The 26,939-nt window shown below is 45.8% G+C and overlaps 2 protein-coding genes across 2 annotated transcripts in view; both read left to right on the top strand.

Annotated features, from left to right (window-relative positions):
* The window catches only part of LOC129386748 (uncharacterized), a 28,990-nt gene extending 17,867 nt beyond the window's left edge, over positions 1 to 11,123 (top strand). Inside the window, exons 3-4 of the mRNA XM_055074963.2 lie at positions 7,777 to 7,914; positions 10,872 to 11,123. Of these exons, the coding sequence (XP_054930938.2) occupies positions 7,777 to 7,914; positions 10,872 to 11,084 (351 nt within the window). The 3' untranslated portion in view covers positions 11,085 to 11,123. The remainder of the gene's footprint in view (positions 1 to 7,776; positions 7,915 to 10,871) is intronic.
* Positions 11,124 to 26,176: 15,053 nt separating this feature from the next.
* Positions 26,177 to 26,939, top strand: part of LOC126538696 (uncharacterized) — a 98,710-nt gene continuing 97,947 nt past the window's right edge. Inside the window, exon 1 of the mRNA XM_055074949.2 lies at positions 26,177 to 26,214. Coding sequence (XP_054930924.1) covers positions 26,211 to 26,214 — 4 coding nt within the window. The 5' untranslated portion in view covers positions 26,177 to 26,210. The remainder of the gene's footprint in view (positions 26,215 to 26,939) is intronic.

The raw sequence follows: 26,939 nt of genomic DNA, 5'->3' as shown, positions 1-26,939 counted from the left end.
CAGTGCGCAGATTCCTTGGCATGTGTGCCTACTATAGGCGCTTTGTCAAGGACTTTTCGCGCATCGCGGAGCCGCTAACACATCTAACGAAATCTGATGTCGAGTTCAATTGGGAAACGCCGCAGGCCGACGCATTTCAAGAACTCAAACGACGCATGCAGTCGCCGCCGGTACTTGCACACTTCGACGAGGACGCCGATACTGAAATCCACACTGACGCCAGTAGCCTAGGCCTCGGTGCCGTCCTAGTCCAGAGGAAAGAAGGACTTGAACGGGTGATATCGTATGCTAGCCGGTCGCTGTCAAAAGCGGAAAGCAATTATTCTACGACTGAAAAGGAATGCCTCGCCATAATTTGGGCTACAGCTAAATTCCGCCCTTACCTCTATGGCAGGCCATTCAAAGTCGTCAGCGACCACCACGCGTTGTGTTGGCTAGCTAACTTAAAGGACCCTTCCGGACGGCTGGCGCGGTGGAGCCTCCGACTACAAGAATATGACGTAACGGTAATATACAAGTCCGGAAGAAAACACTCCGACGCCGACTGCTTATCACGCGCCCCAATCGATCCCCCGCCGCAAGACGACGTGGACGACGACGCCTTCCTTGGGATAATAAGCGCGGAAGACTTCACTAAACAGCAACGAGCAGACCCGGAGCTAAAAGGCCTCGTCGAGTATTTGAAAGGGAACACCGACGTTGTCCCTAGGGCATTTAAGCGCGTGTTGTCTTCGTTCACGCTACGAAACAACCTGCTCGTGAAGAAGAACTTCTCACCAGCCCACGCCAGCTACCTTCTTGTGGTGCCGTCAGCGCTCCGTCCAGAAATACTGCACGCCCTACACGATGATCCAACCGCTGGGCACCTCGGATTCTCCCGGACGCTGTCGAGGATACAGGAAAAGTATTACTGGCCGCGTCTGACCGCCGACGTCGCCCGTTACGTCAAGACATGCAGAGACTGTCAACGACGCAAGACACCACCGACAAGGCCAGCAGGATTACTACAGCCGATCGAACCTCCTCGTCGACCATTCCAGCAGATTGGGATGGATTTGTTGGGGCCGTTTCCGATGTCAACATCCAGGAATAAGTGGATCATCGTGGCGACGGACTATCTCACCCGCTTTGCTTAAACCAAAGCTCTACCAAAAGGCAGCGCAGCCGAAGTGGCGAAATTTTTCGTCGAGAACATCCTGCTGCGACATGGTGCCCCAGAAGTCCTCATCACCGACAGAGGAACGGCTTTTACAGCAGAGCTCACCGAAGCCATCCTGCAGTACAGCCAGACGAGCCACAGGAGGACAACTGCCTACCATCCGCAGACGAATGGTCTCACGGAGCGCCTGAACAAGACCCTCGCCGACATGCTAGCAATGTACGTCGACGTCGAGCACAAGACGTGGGACGCGGTCCTGCCGTATGTCACCTTCGCCTACAACACGGCGGTGCAAGAAACAACACAGATCACGCCATTCAAGTTGGTTTACGGCAGGAACCCGACGACGACGCTCGACGCCATGCTGCCGCATGTCACTGACGAGGAGAATCTTGACGTCGCTACCTATCTCCAGCGCGCCGAAGAAGCCCGACAGCTCGCCCGCCTACGGATCAAGACCCAGCAGCGTACCGACAGCCGACACTACAACCTCCGACGACGCTTCGTCGAGTACCAGCCCGGCGACCGTCTTTGGGTATGGACCCCGATACGCCGGCGAGGACTCAGTGAGAAGCTGCTGCGACGCTATTTCGGACCCTACAAGGTCATCCGACGTATTGGCGCACTAGACTATGAGGTCGTGCCAGACGGCATTTCGCACTCACAGCGGCGCCGCGCACGATCTGAAGTGGTCCACGTGGTGCGCCTTAAACCATTTTACGGACGCTGATGAACTTCCTTAGTTTGTTGTTTTCTTTCCTACGAGTGCTTTTCTTTGTTACTTTCGTTTGTTAGCAGCATCGGGTCGATGCTTTTTAAGCGGGGGGTAATGACACGTGTACTTATCTTTATCGGGCAACCACGTTTCGCCGCTTAACAACTGTAATCGCACAGCGAGGGACGCGCCTGCATGTATCCGACGTTTCTGGAAAGTTATCGACGTTTCTATCCGCGTGTCTGTTGTCGCCGAACCTTGTGTTATCAGATTTCATCGCGTGACGCGAATGGTGTAGAACTTTGTGGAAGACACGCGGGTCCCATCAGTTAATCTGGAACATTCGACGACTGATCTATAAAAGCCGACGCGCTTGACCCGCTAATCAGTTTTCCGACGATCGCCGACCGTGTTCGCCGCTATCGTTGTGCTCTAAGTGTAGCCTGTTTTTGTGGGCACAGGTTCGCCCAATAAAAGCTAGTTTTGTATTCCACCGTATTGCTTCTTTCTTCACCGTCACTACCACGTGACAGTATATTTATTTTTAGCTTGGGTATATTTAGGTTTAGTATATTTAGTTAAGCACAAAGTGAGAATCTGCGGAAGTTAGCTTCGGCAAACTCTGTGGTAGAGCTGCTGTGGGTAGTGAAATAACATATGTATGAATAAATAAATTAAGTAGTATAAGTTGTAATAAAGCCGCAGTTTCGCACGAATAGCGACACATCGATTGCGATAGCACCTTAGCAGAGAGTCAATGGCATTGTTATCGGCCGTATCGAGTTGTAAACATTTGCTTGCTAACTTAATTAACAAGCATGATGTCAGCCTGCACTGCAAACATGAATACTTCACACTGGACGACGGCGGACACTCGCTGTCAAAAGTGAGCAAACGCAGCAGCAGCCGTGGGCGAAATGACCTTCTTGCTGTCTATCGCTTCAACGCAAACTGTGCGCCGAGAACACACAGCACGCACAAAGGTACGAGCCACCGACGCACCTAGACTCTGCCGCCAAAGCAGATCGCGGTCAAGACACAGGGGTGAATCTCCGCATGGCTGACATTGGCTGTTTTCGAGCACACGCCCTTTCGACGCTAGCGCCAAGGTCCCCTTCAGTTACGGTCCTAACAGCAGGGCGAGACAGAAGCAAAATGGCGGCGCACACAATTGTTTACGTTGTCATGGCAAGTCGAACAGCAGCCGCGCGGCGCCTCCTCTTCCAAACTTCTTTCTTTTCTTTTTGTTTTTATTATGCCGACCCGCTCCGCTCCCTTTCCCCCATTCCACGCGCGCCGCTTACTTTTTTTTTTACCTGTACGCGGCGCGTTGTTTTTCCTTTTTCCTTTGCGTCCCCTTTCTTATGGATTAGGATTATGTTAGCGTTCTTCCAAGATCCTGGTACGCTCGAAGTCATGAGGCATTGCGTATACAATGTGGCCAGTTATTCTAGAACAATCGGCCCACTATCCTTGAACAAATCTGCTGTTATCTGATCCTCCCCAGCTGCCTTCCCCCTTTGCATAGCTCCGAAGGCTTTCTTTACTTTTTCCGTCGTTACTTGGGGGATTTCGAATTCCTCTCGACTATTGTCTCTTCCATTATCGTCGTCGGTGCCACTGGTACTGTATAAATCTCTATAGAACTCCTCAGCCACTTGAACTATCTCATCCGTATTAGTAATGATATTGCCGGCTTTGTGTCTTAACCCATAGATCTGATTCTTGCCTATTCCTAGTTTCTTCTTCACTGCTTTTAGGCTTCCTCCGTTCCTGAGAGCATGTTCAATTCTATCCATATTATAGTTCCTTATGTCAGCTGTCTTAAGCTTGCTGATTAACTTGGAAAGTTCTGCCAGTTCTATTCTAGCTGTAGGGTTAGAGGCTTTCATACATTGGCGCTTTTTGATCAGATCTTTCGTCTCCTGCGGTAGCTGACTGGCATCCTGTCTAACAAAGTTGCCACCGACTTCTATTGCACACTCCTTAATGATGCCCATAAGATTGTCGTTCATATCTTCAACACTAAGGTCCTCTTCCTGAGTTAAAGGCGAATGCCTGTTCTGTAGCTTGATCCGGAATTCCTCTATTTTCCCTTTTGCCGCTAACTCATTGATCGGATTCTTATGTACCAGTTTCTTCCATTCCCTCCTCAAGTCTAGGCTAATTCGAGTTCTTATCATCCTATGGTCACTGCAGCGCACTTTGCCGAGCACGTCAACATCTTGTATGATGCCAGGGTTAGCGCAGAGTATGAAGTCGATTTCATTTCTAGTCTCACCATTCGGGTTCCATCTCGTCCACATTCGGCTATGCCGCTTGCGAAAGAAGGTATTCAATATCCGCACATTATTCTGTTCTGCAGCTCTACTGATAACTCTACCCTGCTATTCCTAGAGCCTATGCCATATTGCCCCACTGACTTGTCTCCAGCGTGCTTCTTGCCTACCCTGGCGTTGAACTCGGCCATGAGTATAGTGTATTTTGTTTTGACTTTACGCATCGCCGATTCCACGTCTTCATAGAAGCTTTCGACTTCCTGGTCATCATGACTGGATGTAGGGGTGTATACCTGTACGACCTTCAATTAGTACCTCTCATTAAGTTTAACAACAAGACCTGCCACCCTCTCGTTATAGCTATAGAATTCCTGTATGTTACCAGCTATATTATTATTAATCAGGAATTCGACTCTTAGTTCTCGTCTCTCCGCTAAGCCCCGGTGGCACAGGGCGTGCGCGCTTTCTAGCACTGTATATGCTTCTTTTGTCGTCCTAACTTCAATGAGCCCTATTAAATCCTATTTACTTCCCTCTAATTCCTCCAATAGCACTGCTAGACTCGCCTCACTAGATAACGTTCTAGCGTTAAACGTTGACAGGTTCAGATTCCAATGGCGGCCTGTCCGCCATTGTCCGTCATTTGCGAACAAGCGCCCGTAAGGGAGCCCAGATGTTCACCTAACTACATCATTTGTGGCCAATGCATCATTTCATTTGACCATTCCCGAATGTACAGTCCAAAATGTCGAGTATATGTAACCAAATGTGGCGTTGTACACTGAAAAACCTCGGATTTGAGTGCAGGTGGTCTGCTGCGTCTCCCCATTATCAAAAACTGTACAAACGACTTCTCGTATTATGTAGGCTGTATTTGATGGTGTGCGAATTGTTAAACGGCTTCGAGAAATTTGATTCGGTGCCTGTTATAGACAAATTGGTGATGGTTAAAATTCTCTACTGAGGTGCGAAAAATGTTTTCCTTTCTATATGATTCGTTTACCGGCAGTTTTGACCAGGACAAAGTGACGGTAGAGGACAATTTGGTTCGAATATGGCGCCGTGGCTTTTCTGAGTTTCGTAATCAAGCTTTTGCGACCTGTAATGCTAATGTTAAATGACAGGATGCGGTGATGAGTTACCGCTAGCAAGGGCGGAGTACTTAAGGTGGACTGCTGTTCTACTCACGATTATCCGACAGTGTATTCTTCGCGGTGCAGACAGGTTCTTGAGAACTCTACATTATCACTTTAGGCTGCAATGTTGCACAAACTTACAATACCAGCAGGGAAAGTGTTACAAAACATCGTCACCTGACGGCACTTTAAACAACGTGCAGTGCTCCAAAACACTTTTCATACAATATATCGTTTATTTTTGGCCTCTTTTCTTTATTGGAAGCAGAACTTTGTCTTCAAGTATACGACACTAACCATAGTATCGCTAGCAAGTCGCAACTATACCCGTATATTTAGGTGTCTTCTTCGGTCAGGCTTTCACAGAGATTATCAACCTAATGCATGGTCAGAAGAGCACAGTTTCACATCTAAAGGGGCACGAGAGACAAGATGGAGGCGCCTGTTTATAGCCCAGCAAAGCATCACAATGATCAAATATTGCAGGCATCAGCTCTCTGACAACAAATGTGATAGTATTGATGCGTTTTGACTCGCCTGCTATTAAGGGAGCGTAATAAAGGGGTACGCTCAATTCCAAGCACAAGTTATTTATATTCTCGGCTGAATTTGGATTCTTTGGTAATTGTTAACCACCCCAGTTACGCAGTCGTGAATTTGGTTGATGCCATTGTGTCACGAAGAAGCTAACAACTAACACAGAAAACAAACAAGGCTTTTCTGTATCGAATAAACGCGCCGTGTGCTATGGAGATGATCTGTCACAAGGGTGTGAAATGGCGAAAAGATCAAGATGTTTGTAAGGTCAGTGCACATGTCCCAGTGCTGTAAAACTTGTATAGGTGAGAATTATAGTGAGCCCAGAGAGCGAGCTCTTGCCGGCATGGCTCAAATATTGCTAGATTGCGTGGCCATGCTAAAATTCTTGCTCATCTGCCTCTCAGTTGCTGAAGGAACAAGTAGCTTTAATGTTGCCGCTAAATATACTTGCTCGCCGGCACCTTCAAATATTGCCATGATGTAGACCGCCGTGGGACAGCAAAACGCTTACTGCGAATTTTGGTTCGCCAGCTGTCGGTTCGCTGTGTCTCATTAAGGTAAAATTGCAACCTTTCCTTTATTCATGCGCCGAAAAGCATGGCCATATATGTATAAAATAACTGGGCTGATATGACTCCACGAAGTAAATCAGTTGCTGTGTTAGATTATTCAGGGATAACATGATTGCGTTTCCCATACATGTCGTTTTTTTAAAGAATGAACATTTTTTTCTAAAAAGAAAGGTAGAAGCAGTGAACGCCGCATTTTATCAGATCTGTTTTTTGTTGAGGCGTACATACTTTGGTGTTAATAACGTGAGATTGAGATGAAAAATATTAAAAATTAGTAATTATTATTATCCCGGCCACGGCAGCCGCTTTTCGATGGAGGCGCAATGCGAAAACACCTGTTAGGTTTAGGTGCACTATGAAGAACCAAAGTGGTCCAAGTTATTCTGGAGTCCTTCACAACGGCAGTGCCTCATATTCAGATCGTGGTTTGAACACGCGAAACTCAACTAAATTTTTTCGCAACAATTTTTTTTCTGTTTTGTGGGCAGCTGCCGACAGGGCAAATTGGGGGGCCTTTACATTTGATGACACTCGTATTCCTTACATTTTTAAAACCCCACCAAATACGAGATAGTTCTGAAATTTCAAAGCTCACTCAAAGCAATACCAAAACCGATCGCGTTCCGCTGTGACGTTAGAAGCAAGCATGCTATCGCGATTGCGTGATGATGTTTAAATGATTTCGTGTCGTGGCATACCGTGACACTTTCCACAACCACGTATGGTTGCGAAGAAATATTTGCGATATCAGTACATGCCACAACTAGCCGAAAGGTTCAGTTTGAAACTTCTTTTTGCTTTTCGTGTCATTCGTCAAGGGACATCTGCGTCTGATATGATAGTGGGGCCGCACCGTGTTGGTCGGTTACGATATTGGCTGGATTAGCCGTTAACTTTTAATGAGGTTTATTTCAGATTACGTCCGACTCTCAGCATAAAAAAAAGCGTGCTAGAAAATGGGAGTGCCTCGAAATTAGCTGCATAAAGAATGGCTGACAAGGTACTAATGCAGTGATCATAATAATTTTTTCATTAATGTTATGAAGCTCGCATAGCGTCCAGCAAGGTATGTCCGCCTCGCCTAGGAGTTCCCATAACAGAAGGCATGTTCGCAGCATTTATATCTTTACACTGGAATGCTGACTGTATGAAAAAAGAAAATCATGTACAGGGGAAGCAGAATGCAACAATCTGGTTGCACAATTTCACCTTTCCTGAATGAATGACTCTCTTGCTAAAGGTTTCATCATCCTACGAATGACAAATATTTATGCGCACAATACCAAACACAATAAATTTATAAACGTTTCTTTTGCGTTGTGAATTGATGCAGTATCAATTTCATCAGTGACGCTGGTTTAACTTTCTTTTACAGATTTGCAACGACTCTAGTACGAAATATTATGACAACATATTCGTAAACAATAGTTATTTATTTGTGCATACTTACGATAAGTCACCAGGGAGAAAGAAAACCTTCGTTTTTGATGATGCAGTTACTCAAGGACAAAAGGTGAGACACTAGCGAAAGTTTCTATATCGCGCGTTATTAAGCATTGTGACGGTTGGAATTCTAGGCAGTAAACGGAGCACCTAAAGGGTGCACTAAAGAGAAATTTTAGGCTCAAGTACAACATTCTATGGCGCTTCTATAACATGAAAAAAACGTTCATACCATGAGAAGGTGATAAATAATAAATTAGGCAACACAGAAACGATGGCGCTCACCCCACGTTGAGAGAACCTGTGCCAGAAGAGCACGAAGTTCTGAATTTCAATGGCATCTTTTCAGATAATCATATTTTTTATACGCGAAATGTGCTGTAGATTGCGTACTAAAGAAGCGAAAAACTTGACTCGTCATTTCAATAGCTGCATTTTCACCGCAGCAGGCCGAACAAAAGAAATCACGTTGACGCCCATGACGTCACACTAACTATTCGTACTTTAACTTGGGCAAGAAAAACGAACAACAATGTCTAACAGTTGGGGAAAATAACAAAACAACCAGCGCTGTCCTAAACTCTCACCGATTGCCCGACGCGAACCACCGTTTTCAGCGGCACAAGTATTCAAGTGTCACCCATGTCACTGCACCTTGCTCAACCATTGAACACCACTCCAGCGTGCACGGTAACAAAGTGTAACAGCAGTTATAAGTCCCTCCCAGAGTGAGACACGGTGCGAATGACCAGGAGCAGCATAAATCGCCCGTTTCCTTATTTTATCTCATTTCGCGGTTGCCACCCTCCCTAGCCTTCATCTCACAACATGCGCCTGTCTTTTTCAATCGACGTCCGTCGAGGTCCTATGCTCGTGAAGGTAAGCAACTCTTCAAGGAGCTTCGGAATATCTAGTAGATACACACGTGACGCAATGAATAGACACGCGGACAGCAAAGTACAAAGCGAAAAAAAAAAACGAACGAAGCGGAATGCATCGGTAACCCTTCTGCTCCGTTAGTGAGAAACGATTCATGCCCCATAATTAGCGCGAATCTACAAAGGAAATCCATAGGTGCTTTCCAGAGCGAGAATGTCTCAGCGGAGCTAAAATTGATTAAGGAGAAAGTTCCACATTGCGGCTTCCGCAAAATTAATATGTCAAGTTCTGTTTTTGCCCTTGAAACACGTTGTGCTTCTCGGGGCGTAGATTAGAAAGACAATATCGACCTTTTACGTGCACTGTTCTTTCTTCTTTTTTTGACAGCGCAGCTGCGCATGCGCGCACCTCGGATAAATATTTTATCAAGGCGTTGGCGAATAAGCAGTTGCTTGCCCTTTCTCCGTCTTTTAAAACGTAAGCTTTCTTGGGCGACCTCCGCAGTTCTGTCACGCGAAACGTGCAAAGCCTTGTATCTGAACAAAAATGCGTAATTTTCAAAGTTGAGATAACTTCATCGTTGTGACAGTGTAAATGTAGATGATCTGTAAATTTTTAAGCCTATCAGGAACAAATTAAAGCAATAAATAAAAAAAATAATGCCCATAAAGATGCATAGGCACTTTAGAAAATGCACTAGGAATCTCATAACATGGGTGCGCCAATTGCACTTCGGGGGTGAGTCAAGTTTAAATTTGGCATTCGGTCAACTTCAAATTTGGAGGTGGGCCAATTTGAATTATGGGGTTGAGCCAACTTGAAACATGCTGCCGACTTGAAATTTGTGGGCGGTCCGACTTGAAATGTGGAGTGGGCATACTTATGTTGGGAGGTGGGCTAAATTTATGTTTGGGTGTTGCCAACTTGAAATTTTGACATCGGTCAAGTTATCATTTGAGGGTGGGCCAAATGAAATTTCACGGTTGGCCAACCTAAATTAGGGAGCGGGCCAACTTAAAATTTGAGCTTGGCCAAACCTACATTTTAGGGGTGTACCAACTGAATTGGGGGGTGGGCCAACTAAAGTTTTGAAATGGGCCAAGTTGAAAACTGGGCTGGGCAAAACTGAAATTTGGAGGCGGGCCAACATAACTTTGTGTGTGGGCCTACTTCAGATTTTAGGGTGGCTCACTGTCCAACTGAGCGCTGCTGAGCGTCCTGCGAGGTTTTAACACTTCGCGGGCAAGCAAGCGCATTGAGACGCTTGGCGCGTTTTCGTTGGGCCTTACCGAGGCAAAGTCGGAACGTAGGCGAGAGCATTGGTGGACAAGAAACGCGCGCATAACACAGGCTTGAAAGAGCGACAGCCATGGCGACACGCCATCGCGTCAATGCACTCTCCCCTCACGCAAGCCCTCACGTGCTATTGCGACAGCTGGTGTTCCCTTTCCACCGCTCCACTTCGTCGAGGCTCACCCGTACCCAGCGTCCGTGCTCAATTGGTACAATTGCATCGAAGCGGGGAATGCGGTGAAGAAATCCGACAATTGTCTGCTGAAGCCTAAGCAGTCTTTCCCACCAGACAGGCAATTAGTAGAGATGCGTAATCTGTGAAAGGGAACGAAGCAAAACTAACCAACAACGAACGCACATCTGAGCCAAACAATGATTACGCTTTAGCAGACAGTTCTTTAAATTGCTGTAGCTTTTTCTTTATAATGTGTGCGTGTGAGAGAGAGAGAGAAGAGAGAGAGAGAGCGTGAGTGCGCATGCTATGTGTATGTGGAAGGAGAAGCGGTGTGCGTGTGGTTTCGTGGGCGCCTGTTTACCAGGTGAGGAAGCCCCTTGAAGAGTACACATGCCTTATTACGACTTTATCACCTTCTCCGCGGTAGAGAAGCGTGAAAAATGTCTGCGTACCATATTGACCGCAAATAAAGACGGGGACAGCGGAAGAGAACAGAAAACCCACACGGGTGGTTTGTGTTCTCTTCGGGTGTCCCCGTCTTTATTTGTGGTCAATATGACATGCAGTAAACACCAACTAGGCCAAACTGAAGTTCTTCTGAAGTAAAAAGTGTCATACGTTTCCATCGAAAAAACAGTGCATTGACTAACTGCACTCTATTTGTGCTCTCACCGGTACAGGTCTGTTACGCAAGGTACAACTACACAAAGTATGACCACACCCTCGCCCTTTACGACGTGAACTACGATTACGCTCCCAGCAATTGCAAGAAGAAGATTGCTGGTTCATACGCACGAACCCGCGTCTACAAGAAACTCGCCAAATTTATCAACGATTACATTAACAGGGATCAGAAAGAATGCCTTCGTATCGCTTACGCTAAACAGCCGTAATCTATATACTCCAGAATACTTGAAGCCATTAAAGGTTTGATGCGAGCACCTGTGGTAATGAGTATTCTGATTGTTTATCAGTGTGCTTCGCTTGATAAACTTGTAGCATAAAATGGAACATCATATTTCGCGCTAGAAGAAAACCTTTAGAGCGGAAATTTCTTTTACAATAGGTTTTTTTTATCTCAGGCCACTCGATCAGACCGCGAGAAACCAGCGAAAAAGTCCAGAGTTAAGTGACAAATGATTTATGACCTTCATATTACATTTTCTTTTCTGTCGACTTGAAAATAGTGCTTCTTTCTGACACATAATAAATGTTGTTATTCTACAACGCACCTGGGCGACTTACTTGTTATAACGCCTAAGGGCGGGGGGTATTTGTTAGCGACCCGGATGCATAGCATATTTAATAAAAGAACTTAGCTTTCCAGGAGAGTCAAATCTGCTACTCTGCAGAAAATCCATATCTGGGCGTTCGCACCCGCAAACACACACAGCACAGGAGAACGAGACACACCAAGCACGCAATGGAAGCAAATTTCATTCTCGCAACGAATAAATACGTGAGAAAACGTAAAGAGCAGGACACAAATTGGAGGGGAAAATTACAGTAAGAGCACATGCCGTCTGGAAATGAAATTTCGCACTAACAATTCGAAATTTTATTCATTAGTTTATTTTATTTACACAATACTGCAGAGAGCAATGCTGCACGAGCAGGAGAAGGTTTACAAAAGATGCTTTCCCAACAGTTTTACAAGTGAAGCATAAGATGTGCATTCAACAACACATTGCGATAAATGATTCCATTCTTCGCTCGCAAGCGGAAAAATGTATTCTGAAAGATTTAGTGCGGGCAAAGCATGACTGGACTACTTTAGAAGAAAAAAATACGCGACGACCTGTGTGGAGCATGGGTAATATATGTGGCATTTGCTAAACCTGTTTGGTTAATAAACAACGAGTAAAAATTCAGCCTGGCGATTTTACGGTGGTCAAATCAATGGTAAGTCACAATTGCCACTGCAGAAAATATAACGTTGATGTGGTTCTTTTCCTCTAGCAACACATTTCAGCCCTCTGCTCCGTAATTGATAAACAAACAACTAAGGGAGATCCTTTGAAATAAGCTTGTTCATACTGATTACTTAATCAATTGTGGACGAAATTTGTTTGTCTTGCTAAAACGTATACATTCTGCAGACAGGACTCTGCTCTAGTGTGGGCCCGAGCTAGCACCCCGAATTGTTAAAGGTCGTACCGGGTGTGTATTTGTCTGCTCCTTGCGGAAAACGTGAGTGAGTTCTGGAATTTCCCCGCTCTTCGCGAATGTATCGCCATCAGAGTTCGCAAACTAGGGAGATAGCTGGAGGTGTTCTACTAGAAAGAAACAGTGACACTTGTGTAAGCACACCTCTGATATGACTCTTAGAATGGGAAATTTTATTTTAGCAGCACAGCACGTGTTAATAGTGTGAACTTTTATTTCCTTTTGGGTGTTTATTACTTGTGTGAATAAAATTTTATTCCACTCCGCGCTCGTTGTGTATCCTCCTCCTGCGTTGTGTGTGTGTGCGCGCTTCCAAACAAACATGGATACATGTAATGTGGCCTAGTTATCCTCTCTCCGACAGGAAATCAACGGTGCTGCACTCGGTACGTGGACACATTTCATAAGAGTACCATGGCGATAAAACCGACGCTATGGCTGTGTATAGTCTTTGTTGCAATTACCCTTCTTCAGAAACCTCGCCAACATTAGGGTGACTTTGCCTGTCTGTATAAACGCTATCCCACTGTTTGAGTCACTGGGTCGTCCATCGTCAGATTATTGCAGCAGTGGTTCCCCTTTGCTGATAACAAAGGCTATAAAATTAACTATTGGACAAATTAGGGTATTGCAATTTGTTGGGCGTGTTGGTAAACTGACTTGGAAAGCATACTTAGCGACAGCGAACAAGGACAGAAGGGAGACGACACCGCAATGTGCATTGTGGTGTCTGCCTTCTGTCCTCGTTCGCTGGCGCTTAATATGCTTTCCAGATTAAGGTAATTGGGTACGTCACTGTCTATGTGCTACTGTTAAGTGGACCTCCTTCACGCTAAGTTAGGTTGCTTGGTATGTGCCTCTGCGCCTATCCGGCTACAAAATTAACCGTTGGAGAAATTAAGGTCACTTGGCAAGTGTGAGTGTGTATATGCTACTGTTCAATGGACCTCTTCCAGGTTAAGCTGAGTCACCGAGTGTGTGCCCCTGTGCCTATGCAGCTCTTCAGGGACCCTCTATCATGCTTGCTTGCATCAATTGTAACGTGCCACTTGATTTGTGCCGCTCATAAACCTAACTCATTGACGCGAACGTGCATCTTTGAATATGTGCATGAACCACTTTGAACCACTTTGACGCCAACTAGGGTGGTTATGTATCTGCTGCTCATCGATGGTAAAAAAAAAACTAAGAATTTACCGCCGTAAAACTCAGAATCAAACTTCCCTCATACATAGTCAAACATTCTTGCCAAAATGTTTAAAACGCGCGAGCCATGCGCGGACAACACGGTGGGACTGCTAGATGGTGCAGGGTGTTCAGGGTTTTGTGACCTCAGCATGGTGCGTCGCTACACGCTTCAGTGCTAACGAGATTGCCTTTACATTCGTTTTCAGATTAGTTCTGCCGGAATTTTTTTATATTTTTATAGCCGAAGTACTGAAAGGCATTTTACATTGGAGACACCGGGGGAATACCACAGCCATCAGTTAAATAAAATATTGGACGCATGTTACACTCCTGTACACGTGAAAGCGAAAGCCTGCTGCAAACGCGGCATTAAGTTGTACTATCCGAGGGTTCATACATCTTGCAAGACATAACGAGCTGTAGTCTTATTGCCCTGTAGGTCGATTTTCTCAACGACAATTGCGAGCGCCTAATACACCATCTAAAGGTCCTTTCGTTCTTTCTTTCACGCTCTCTTCTTTTCGTCTTTTTGCTTTCCTTTTTCCGTTATTTCTTTCGTCTTTCTTTTTTTGTTCTTTCGTTCATTCTCTATCTCATTCCTTTTTCAGTCGTTTCTTTCTTTCGTTTCTTCATTCATACTGAGCTATTGCATGTTTGTTTGCTTAGGGTGATAAGCCATTCCTGACGTTTTCTTCCATTCTCTCCTTCATTCTTTTTCTTTCGTTTGTTCACTCATATTCAGCTATGATATATTTGCTTGCTTACTGGGGTATGAGCCATTCCTGATTATCCTTATCTTTTTAGGGTCTGAGTCACTGCTGCTGATTATATTTTTTACAACTTGTCTGCTTCTATCACTCGTGTACTTTTGCTATCACAGGACTAGACACCACTTTTTTCGGTTGTGAGTCATTGCAACGAGCCATATAGTCCACGCGTATGTATATGAAAATCACAATAACTTTGTTCAAAATTCTGTGACACCTTTGTTCCCTGTGCTAAACAGCTTCGCTGTTCATCCACCATGATAGAGTTGAACAGCTCATAATTTGTTCATAAAAAAGCATGAACTAGATAGTCCGACGACAGGATACGAACTGAGCGCGTCTAGCAAGATAGCCCTATGCTCCAACAATCAGACCCCGGGTGCATGCCTCAGCAGACGAGATAGAACAACCTTGAACATATCAGGCGATCAATGCAGCGCGTTGATGTGCTTGTCGCGTTTTATTAAAGCGGGAATAATATGAAAAACTCCATACGTGGAACAATTTTGGGCTATACGTGTTCCTATTCAACTCGCACAGACAGGTGCACAGAAGCAGCCGTATTTTAAGGCCACATGCTAGACAGTTTTCCCTCTGCAACGAATCGTACTACATACGTTCAGAAGTTGCCAGTTTGGGCCATTGATTTCTAGCACGTATATTAAGTTTCAGATGTCCCTGCAACAGAGGCAAGGCCAAGGAAACCGCGAGCGCGGTTTGTTCAGCAGTGGGATGCAGTGCCACAGTTAGGAATCGGTTGGACAACTAACTCATCGTGTCTGGTGGTATTGTGGGCAAGTTCTTCTTCGAAACTTTTCTGCAAGGCGAAGTGTAGTTTAGTGGGCAACCTTGCTTCGTTCTTGAGGCCGTATGAGAGCGAAAATAGAGTTCCCCGCTTGTTCGAATAATGACTTGCGGAGAACAGCAAAATTAATGGATCGCTACTGTAGATACAATAATTCCCACTTCAGGAAGTACAAACGCATAATTGATTTGACAGGGGCTAAATTCATGCGTGTTGTCGGCAGAGCCACCACACCACGGAGGATTCCCTTCTGGGTAGTGCGTCATCTTTTGAAAAAAAAAATGGCGTCGGCAGATCTGCGTGTGTGGTGTTGCGTCACTGACATCGCTTAAACAATATGCCACGTGCTGTCAGAACGCCGGCCGAAGTGCGGCAGTGAAAGCCTAATCTGAAGGCGCCCAGACGCGGCAATGCGAGAACAGGAGGGCGAGGCTAAGCGGCAACGCCGACAGCATGATTACCGACGGCAAAAGCCGACACCATGATTACGATTGAGTGAAGAATGAGAAATGACCTGTGTGAATCAATGAAGGTGGTCTGACGACGGTGGCATTAAGACGACAGCATCAAGGTACTGAAGTGGTAAGGACGGTGAAACGACAGCTCGACAACGACACATGATGAAAACCGTATGATGACGACAGTGTAACGGAAATGACTCATGATGGATGGCATGACGAGAGTCGCATGCCCAAGTTAGAATGACCCTAATGTGACGACGGTAACGGCATCCCGACGGCGGTATGACAACGAATGCATGACGACGACCGAATGGCGACGACGCAGTGAGGACTACGGCATGACAACGGAATGAGGACAGCGGTATGACGACGTATATGATGAAAAATGGGTAAGCGATGACTGCATCAACAAAACCTATATGACGAAGTTGGCTTGGCGGCGACTGCATGACCAGAGTGGGTAGACAAAGCTGGAGCGACGACGACGCAAAGTCGACGGCGTCACAACCACGAAGACTTATCTATTGGCAAAGCAATTAGACAATTTGGACCACTGGGTCGGATTGGCAGATATGGCGACAGCAGCACGATGAGAGTCGTATCATGAAGTTGGTATGACGAAGATAGAATGATCAAGACGGTATTGCTACCAGGTACACCTGTCTAGCGGTCCAGGCAAGTAGAAAGCTTGAGAGAATAGGTGAGCGTAAGAGTTACTGATAGATAGATAGATAGATAGATAGATAGATAGATAGATAGATAGATAGATAGATAGATAGATAGATAGATATATAGATAGATAGATAGATAGATAGATAGATAGATAGATAGATAGATAGATAGATAGATAGATAGATAGATAGATAGATAGATAGGCTCAGAACGGCTGAAGTGGGAAAATAATTAGTCTGATTAAAATTTCCGAAAACGCTACAACTAAGCAACAACGAACGCGCTGCTGCCCAAGCACGGATAAAGGTGTCCTAGCCCACGCATACTATATTGTCTCGCGCTAAGGCAAGAGTAATTAACAGTAGGAGCAGCCAGACACGAAAAATTCCAGACCCTAAGCGACGGTTTTCCAGCTGGCGCGGGATCTTTGACTTCGTCGTCGTCTTCGCCGTTTTGCTGGGCACGCAATGCTGACTGTCCGCTGGCTCGAAACATCAAATGGCATTACTCCCCCTCAAACACAAGACGCACACGGAAAGTACGCAAATTAGGTAAGACAAAAAAACAGGGTGGGCGGGGAAGCGCGCTACCACACATACGGACATGCACACGAGGAAAAAAAAATGGGTTCTGTCATCGGGAACAAAAAAGCAAAAACGCTTCGCAGTTCTTTGGAGGACGACGCGACGACAGCAAAAAAACAAAAGTTTGTTTCACCAGCACACTTAAGATCACCGTGTAATATACGGCTTGAGGCGGACGACATGTACAGTCTCTGCGCATGGTAAACGGCGCTTGGGCGATGGTAGGTCTCCATCTGGAATCACTTCATATTTCACGTCGCTTACACGCCTTAGTACTGTGTATGGTACGAAGTACTTGCTCAGGAGTTTCTCGCTGAGGCCTCGCCGTCTACTGGGGGTCCAAACCCAAACTTGGTCACCAGGCTCATAGGTAACTTGTCGATGGTGAAGATTGTACCTTATTGCATCTGTACACTGCTGCTCTCTTATGGGGACGCGGGCCAGTTGACGTGCTTCCTCGGCACGCTGAATGTACTCTTCGACGTCAGGAGCTAACTGGTCGAGCTGATCGATGTCTTCATACGGAATCATGGCGTCTAGCATTGTTTGAACATCTCGACCATAAACGAGGCGAAACGGCGTGAATCGCGAATCGTACAACACGGCGTGGCAGTGTTGTACGCAAATGTTACGTATGGCAGGATTTCGTCCCACGTTTTGTGATGCACATCCACGCACACAGAGAGCATGTGTGCCAATGTTTTGTTTAGTCCTTCTGTAAAGCCGTTAGTTTGAGGGTGGTATGCAGTGGTCTTTCGATTACTCGTGTAACTCAACTTGAAGATGTCGTCCAGAAGCTTCGCTGTAAATGCCGTCCCTCGGTCAGTGATGGTGAATGATGGTGCGCCATGCCTAAGCACAATGTGATGCATAACAAAATGGGCAGCTTCAGATGCTGTCCCGCGTGGAAGTGCCTTCGTCTCAGCGTAACGCGTCAAGTAATCAGTTGTGACAATTATCCACTTATTGCCGGAGGAAGACAAGGGAAATGGTCCAAGAAGGTCCATTACAACTTGATCAAACGGCGTACGCGGAGGGTCGGTGGGTTGTAGACGGCCTGCAGGCTTGAAGGGTGGTGACTTTCGGCGCTGGCATTCACGGCATCCTTTCACGTAGCGTTTGACAGAAGCAGTCAGTCTAGGCCAGTAGTACAGTTGGCGTACCCTGTCCAGAGTCCTTGAGTAGCCCAAGTGACCAGATGTCGGCTCGTCGTGGCAGGCTAATAGGATGTCGTCGCGAAGGGCTTCAGGCACTACTAGAAGATGCGGTTTGTCGCCGGCACCTGTGTTTCTTTTGTATAAGATGCCCCCTCGTAGGCAATATGACGACAACCGTCGCGAAAGTGGGCGAGGAATGGACGCGATGCCGCCTTCTAAGTGATCGATGAAGGGCCTTAACTCAGCGTCTGATCGTTGTTTAGCGAGCAGGTCCGGTCTGCTGAGGGCCCCCAGGAAGGCGCTGTCATCTTCCTCGTCAGGATTCAGAGATTCAACAGGTGCTCTTGATAGCGTGTCAGCATCTCCATGTTTCCTACCTGACTTGTATAGGATGGTGATGCTAAATTCCTGGAGTCACAGACTCCAACGTGCCAATCGTCCAGAAGGGTCTCGGAGGTTGGTCAACCAGCACAAAGCGTGATGATCGGTCCCAACTTTAAATGGCCGCCCGTAGAGATACGGCCTAACCGTTGTAGTAGACCAAATAACCGCGAGGCACTCCTTCTCTGTGGTAGAATAATTGGACTCTCCGCGTGACAGAGTGCGACTCGCGTAGGCGATAACTCGTTCAGTCCCGTCGTGGCGTTGCACCAGGATAGCTCCGAGACCAATATTGCTGGCGTCAGTGCGTACTTCTGTGTCAGCATCCTCATGAAAATGACCGAGCATGGGAGGAGAAGACAATCGACGTTGTAGCTCCGCAAAGGCAGTCTGTTCTTCATCAGTCCAGAGGAATGGCACGTCATCACGTGTAAGGCGAAATAGCGGCTCTGCAATCTTCGAAAAATTTTCAATGAAGCGTCGATAATACGCACACAAGGCCACAGACCGTCGGACACTTTTCTTGTCGGTTGGAGTGGGAAAAGCAGCTACGGCTGCAGTCTTCTCGGGATCGGGCCGAACACCTGCCGCGCTCACGACGTCACCAAGGAACTTCAGTTCCTCGTAACCGAAATGGCATTTCTCTGGCTTGAGTGGAAGGTTAGCCGATCGAATGGCTTCGAGTACATTCCGAAGGCATCGAAGGTGCTCGTCAAAAGTTTCCAAAAAGATAACGACATCATCTAGATAGACGAGGCAGCTTTTCTATTTGAGGTCAGCGAGAACTGTATCCATCATTCGCTGGAATGTGGCTGGCGCGGAACAGAGGCCGAAAGGGAGTACTCTAAATTCGTAAAGGCCATCCGGAGTCATAAACGCAGTTTTCTCGCGGTGCCACTCATCTACTTCAATTTGCCAGTAGCCACATTTAAGATCGATAGAGGAGAAATACTTCGCACGCCTGAGCCTATCCAGAGAATCGTCGACACGAGGCAACGGGTACACGTCTTTCTTTGTGATGTTGTTTAGCTTCCGGCAGTCAACACAAAACCGAAGCGTGCTATCTTTCTTTTTAACAAGAACGACTGGCGATGACCACGGACTGCATGAAGGCTGTATCACGCCGTTTTGCAGCATTTCCGTCACCTGCGTTTGAATCGCGTGTCGTTCGGTCGGGGAAACATGTAAGGCTATTGCCGTATGGGGGGAACGCCGTCATAGGTGATGATATGGTGTTTCGTAATCGACGTTTGACGTATCTTCGACGACCCTGCAAAGCAAAAGTGGAACTCGAGCAACAGCTCGCATAGGGGTTGTTTGTTTTCTTTAGGAAGCGTTGGACTAATGTCGACGTTGCGTATAGGTGCTTCAGCAGTGTCGATTGCCTCGGAAACAAAACACTCAGTGACATCGGCGATCGGGCCGGTGTAGGCGATGACAGTACCAGGGAAAAGATGCCCGCTGCCGAAGCGTCTGTTCCATGGTGACGGCCTCGGAAAGAAATTCTGACACAGTCTTAGGGGGACTGCGCACGAGACCGCCAAACAGCTGCTCTTTCACTCCGCGCATCAGGTACCGCACCTTCTTTTCTTCTGACATGCTGGGGTCGGCTCGTCGAAAGAGACGCGTCATGTCCGCGATATACATTGCGACACCTTCGTTCGGCATTTGTATACGGGATTGGAGATCACTATCAGCTCGCTCTCGTTGATCAGGGCTCTCATACGTCTCAAGAATCCGGCGTTTGAATTCTGCCCATGAATTTAGGGCATCTGCACGGTTCTCAAACCAAACACGTGCACCACCAAGGCTAAAATATACGTTTTTCAGTTTCTCTGCGTCATCCCACTTGTTGAACGCGGCAACACGTTCACAGTGCACCAGCCAATCTTCAACGCCCTCATGTATGGCGCCGTGGAAGGGATTCGGCGTTCGCGGATTGAGTAGCGTACAATGAATCGGCGTTGTGCCTTCCGTACCCGTTGGGGCGTTCGGAGCTGTCATTTTCTTTGGGAGGAGTCCGAACTCAGGGGCTTGTCCACGGATCCTTCTGCTGGAGTGGTGTACAGGCCTAACCACCGGTATGGGGCTGGAGCTCCTACTGCTCGGAGGGGTTTGGTGCATAGATTAAAATACCCCGCATCTCCACCAGTTTGTCACGCGTTAAGGCAAGAGTAATTAACAGTACGAGTAGCCAGACATGAAAAATTCCAGACCCTAATTGATGGTTCTCCAGCTGGCGCGGGATCTTTGATGATGATGATGATGATGGCCTCATGTTATGGCTCATACCCACGCTGGGGGATTGGCCAAGAATTGCGTGCTGAAACGTTCACCTAATCTTTTGACGTGCTACTTATTCGATGAGAAAAAATGTAACGAAAGAGAGATTAAAAAAAAAAAAAAAGAAACGTACAAGAACAAACAAAATACAAGACAAAAGTTAAAAAGTTATTCGTTTTGTTGACTGAATGTAACTGCAAACGGCATCAAATACGTCCCTGTGGCTGACCCCTATAACTGACGCACCGAAAGATAGTATGATTTCTGGTGATAATATTAACCCTAATTTTGCGAACGGAAGTTCTAGGTGTCTTTTTCTTAACAATTTGTATCGTCGACATACCAAAAAATAATGATCTAGTGATTCTGTTTCTTGGCAGTATGGGCGCAGAGGCGATAGCGTCAGACCAGTCCTGTGTAAATATAGGTTTAATGGAGGGACACGGCAGCGTAATCTCGTGATCGCTACTTCTGATTGTCTTGATAGACACCACTGGATCTTCCACGGAAATCTGAGGTGCTGATATTCTGTCCATGTCGTTATTGATTCACTGACATCTCTATGAATTGAATATTTTCTATATCTGATTGCTGTTATGTGAGCCACCAAAGGAAGAACAGGCATTATAGGTCCACTCAGGGATGCTCGCGCTAATGCGTCTGCCATTTCATTTGAATGTAAGCCACAATGTCCAGGTACCCATAATAGTTTTAGAGAAGTCAACTGTGGAGGAACTAATGTTAGAAACGTCTTTATTGGTGGCGAATTGGGTGAAGCCGTAAGCGAAGTACAGACCGAAAGGGAATCTGTTATAATAACTGCACTTATTGAGTTCGACGGCAGTTTCCGAAGCGCTAAAAGAATTGCTAAAAGCTCGGCTTCAAAAACAGGTGTGAAATCTGGCAGTCTCAAGGAGAATGACCAGCCAAGCGGAAGCGAGAAAATGCCTACGCCCGCCTTTTCGTTGCTCACTGAAGCGTCTGTAGCTATTATGTTATTTGTTTGCACGTGCGCTAGGTAATCTTGCAACAGGTTATTTAAGAAAGTGGCAGATTGATACTTAGAGTTGGGGGGGAATATGTCATCAAAATCTATCTTAATATTCTGATGTGATTCGGTTGACGGAATTACCTCTCGAATGTTCACATTCAGGCTATCTAATTCTTTTTGAACAAATATGATCTGTGGAGTGTTAAATCGAGGCCAATGAGCAAGGAAGAAGGAATTTGGATCATCAATGAATGCGTATTCAGATCGTCTAAGCTGCAAGCTGTAAAATTTCAGAAAGGCTTGAACTGTTAAGATGCGAAATCTGTAGGGCAATGTTGGAAGGCGCGCTTCTTGGTAGATAACATTAATAGCCACAAACCTGGGGAGTCCCAGACATAGGCGTAGAGCCTCACGCTCCAAAAGAACCAGAGGCTTTATTTTATAAGCAGGGCCGCCTGAGAACAAGACACACCCAAATTCCAATATGGGACGCATATACATTTTATAAATCATCAACAGTTAATCCCTACGCAGTCCATATTTTCGGTTGCTCATTCTGCGCAGAATACCTAAAGCACGTTGTGCCTTACCCGCTACACTCTCTATGTGGCGACTCCAGTTGAGTTTTCTATTATATGTGATTCCCAAATATTTTAGAGACTCAACCTGTGTAATGGGTTCGTGTTTATAAGTAATAGAAAGTGAAACCGGATCCATGACCGAGAACACTAAAATGGCACTTTTGCTTACATTTAATGACATACAAATTGTCTGAAGCCATACTTCTAGCATGCTCATGTAGCTTTGTAATTTTTGGTATAATGTGTTAATGTCAGTGTCGGCAGCAACGAATGCAATGTCATCTGCATACACGTAAACGTGCACGTCCTGACAAGTGGGGATAGAGCTCATTAATATATTAAACAATATTGGGGATAGGACAGATCCTTGGGGAACTCCGCGAGTTTGTCTGAATTTAGACGAAGAACATCCGTCCTTAAAGCAATAAAATTCTCTTGATCGCAAAAATTCTGCCACCCATGCGGTTATATAATAGGGAAAATTACGACGCTGCAGAATATCTAGCAGAATTGAATGTTCGACGCTGTCATAAGCTTTAGCTATATCTAATTTCATCAAAGCAGAATATTCTCTCCTTTTCCGGGCAAGTTGGATGCGGCTCTCTAAATCAGCATGGGCACACCATATTGAGCAATTAGCTCTAAAGCCTATTTGATTTGGACTTAATATTAAATTATCCGTCATCCAGATAGTAATGCGGCAGTGTAATACCCTCTCTATGAGTTTGACCATATTAGAAGTAAGAAAAATAGGTCTGATGTTTTCTATGTTATAACCTTGTCCTTGTTTTTTAGGTATCGGGATTACTTTAGCTACTTTCCAATCGTAAGGTATCCTGGCTTTCTGTAAGGAATAGTTTATAACGTTTAGAAGGTCTCCAGGAGATAGATCAAATAAAATTTTTATCATGTGAACGGTAATTCCATCAGGACCAGGGGCTGACAATGGTAAGGTTCGAATCACTTGAGATAATTCTGGCAATGAAACTTCAGTATACACTAAGGATGGGGCTAATTTTTGCAAATTATACGACATCGATGACGTGAATCTACTCTCCAAGCCTTTAGCAAGGAGTTCGAGAGATTTTCTCATTTCATCGGGAGACAGATTGACATAATCAATATTAGCTGGCGATGGCAGAATTTTCCGAGATCTCATATACCTAAACAGCGGTTTTTTGTTTTTAGATTTAGAAAGGAAATCATAGTGTTTCCTATCATAATCCTCTTTAGCTTTAGCAACTGTACGTTTAAAGACAGCAGCATAAAACTTGTAATCAGACCAATTTTTGGGGCACAGGTTGTAGAGGAGCTGCTTCCAAGCTGCCTGTCGGCGTCGGTGGTCTCGCGTGCAGTCTGCATTCCACCAAGGGTTATAAGATGTTTGCTTTGCAGATGTAACACTGAATTCAGCCTTTTTGTATGTTCTTTTAATTACCGCACAAAGTTTCATAGCCTTGGTGTCTTCCTGCTCTTCGGAATGAGAAGCCAAATGTACCTTAAGATCGGATTTAAATTTATTATAATCTACAAATACGCGTACCTGGGAGCACGATGGCAAAATCGGGCAAGCAATTTCAACCATTATTGGAAAGTGGTCACGGTTGGTTGCACAGTCCAAGGCTGTCCAGGATGAGTTAGTGAAGGACGAACTTACAAAACTTAAATCCAATGCGGAGCGGGACTGTTTACAAATATATGTAGGAATTCTAGAGTTCAGGCAAGTCAGATTATTATCTATTATCCAATCCCACAAGCGTTTGCCACATTGGTCAGTTCGAAAACCCCAGCACGTGTGATGGGAGTTGAAATCTCCAACCAGAATTTTGTCCTTACACCATGAAGTCACTGCTGAATTCAAACATCGAGTGTTCTGTACACCCGCCGGAAAGTATACGTTTACTAAAGAGAAAGGTAGACACCCTGGTATAGTTATATCTAATGCGAAAATTTCGCTTTCGGGGGACATATGTTTATATGAAATCTTTGCTTTAAGGCTAATTCTGTTATTGATGAAGAAAGCTAAACCTCCGCCCTTCGATGGACGGTCCAGTCGGAAAGAGCGATAGTTAGCCAATTGGAAACATTGATGAGCTGAAAGCCATGTTTCTTGCAAAGCAATAATATCCGGGGAAAATTTCGATGATAGATACAATAAATCTGTTGCTGCGGAGTAAATTGATCGGCAATTCCAATGAAGAATTTTGAGGAGACCTATGGTTGCGTAAGTATGGACTCAGTAACTGCCTTACCTAAAATGTTTTCCTTTAATAAATCTTCCTTTGTAAGGCTGTCTTTCTGATACTTTTTTGTCTTTGCCTGAGTTAGAGTCGTAGCTTTTTTAGACAAAGGGGACCTACATCGTTTTAACGATCGAGGATCCATGTCCATTTCCTCTGCGCCCTCTGTGTTATCGTTGGAGCCTGTGCATTGGGTCTCGTTAACAGCGACAGGTGGGATTACAATTTGGGCATCTTGCGACGTGAAATTGGCGGTTACTTCCTCGTTTGAAGTACGTTGACACTCAGTAGTTCGAGAAGTTATACCAACTGCTGTTGTTGTTCCAAATATGTGCGCCATCTGGCTAGTTAGAATTTGTGTCAGGGACTCAAAAGGTTTCCAGCTAGGCGCTCCATAGATTTTTCCATTGCCCTTTCAATGGCATTAGCAATAGAATGTGAAAGAGACGTATCCGTTGCTGTCACCTGGCGGGCTGTGACGCCGGCGTAACCCTGTGTCCTGGAATGAATTTCCGCTACGGCTTCTCTACGTGAACAACGTCTTCGTTCAACGATTTCCAGAATTTCAATTTCCCGTGCCTTGGCTGAGCAATTAGAATAATCAGCAGAGTGCGCGTCATTGCAGAGGCAGCACCTTTCTTCCTTGCTCCTACACTCGCTAGCATTGTGCTCTTGTCCACAAATTCGGCACCTGGAAGCAGATCTACATCCTTTTACCGTGTGTCCGTAGCGCCAGCATTTCACACATTGGAGGGGACGAGGGGACAGAGGTTCCACTCTGTAGATTAGAGGCCATGCCTTTATCTCTGAGGGTCGATTTGTCCCTGCAAATGTGGCTATGATCGACTCAGTAGGGATCCTGTTTTTCTCGACCACACGTCCACACTGATAAACTGAAATTACACCCGCGGGTGAAAGCATCTCTAATACCTCTGTCGGTGTCATGTTCACGTCGACGCCGCGGACAAGCCCTTTCACACATGCCAAGTGGGGAGGAATAAATGCGCTCACCGGATTGGCGGCAAACAGCGAACAGTTTAACAGGTCTTGTACACAGGACTGGTCTGCCGAAAAGCAGAGGACTCCACCTCTTCCAAACTGGCGGACCTCAGTGATGTTCTGGAAATGGGCCGTCACCGATCGCAATTCCGCCTGAATCGCTTTCGGATTCTTCATCCGTATGACTCCGTTATTGGTTGGAACGAGAGCCACAGGAACTGATGTGATGCCGTTTTGTAGAAACAGATCCACAGGTAACTCCTGCGGAGGAAGAGAAGCGGACCAGGGGAATGCCCCTGGCCCTGGCGAAGAAAAGGACATCTGCATGGTCTGATTAGCTAAATAATAATGAGACTAGCTGAACTGTTGACAAGCGATAGAAGAAAAAAAATAACAGCTACTCAATTCTTGGCCGAAACCCTGCGAGGCAAGAACAGTCAGGCAAGAACAGGCCTTGGACCAGGACCAGGACAAGCGAGCGACAAGCCTTGGACCGCTGCGTGCACCCTTTGACTTCGTCAACTTCTTCGTCGTTTTGTTGGGCACGCAATGCTGACTGTTCGCTGGCTGAAAACACCAGGTGGCAATATGTAGGTTGGTTTCCCTTTATATGTGAGGGTTGCACGAGCGCTGCAGCCTCGTGGTAGCAGTAGAAGACTGTCCCTGCTGCTGCCCGGTGGGTCGCCTCTCGTTGCGAATATTCCTTAGACGCGTCGCGACGCAGTCAGCTGCTGGAGCCTAAATATGGGTGAGGAGATTCGTCGCCCATTTTGCAGCCTTCTGTCATGCTTGTAATGATTACAATGATTGTAATGATGTAAGGGCATCAACCAAACCGCAGGGTTGCGAGTGCTCGGGTAAATGCCCATTTTCTTACATTGAATTATTATGCTTTGTTAAATATAGCATGTTTGGATAACAGTGCACCTGCAGGTGATACAGAAGTCCTAGTAGTGTTCATTGGAACAGTGACGCCTTCTACGGTTAGCACGAACGGGCCTTTCACATGCGGTAAAGCGAATGAGTGATTTGTATACAAATGTTCTTGAATGACAATGCTTACAGTTACCGCTCTCTGGACGCTCATTTAGCGTCCGTAGAAAACTGTTGTCGTTTTTACACACCAAGCTTGAACATGTGGTGAACGTGCAGGAAATGCGCAGTAGGATGCGATCTTCAGACCAAGTGTGTGCATCTCTCGTTTAGTGAAATGAGACTGATGCCTCGTAGGAAGTTTCGTCTTGCTACTAAATACATTTGAGGACGCAACGTGAACACGGAATTGAGGTTTGCCGATAGATTTGACATATTTCGTTCAAGTGTTCTTTTTCATGCTCTGATCCATAAAATTAAAACCACGCACTTCGCGGTATAACTGGAGCTTGCGATTTTTGTAACCATCCTAATGGCGAATCTCTATTCGCTTGTTTATTATCTTCGCATGTGATATGTCAAAGTAAAAAATAAATAAAT

This window comes from Dermacentor andersoni, chromosome 8, assembly GCF_023375885.2.
Source record: "Dermacentor andersoni chromosome 8, qqDerAnde1_hic_scaffold, whole genome shotgun sequence".
NCBI lineage: Eukaryota > Metazoa > Arthropoda > Arachnida > Ixodida > Ixodidae > Dermacentor > Dermacentor andersoni.
Note: the sequence above shows the minus strand (reverse complement) of the source record. Positions and strands in the feature narration are given on the sequence as shown.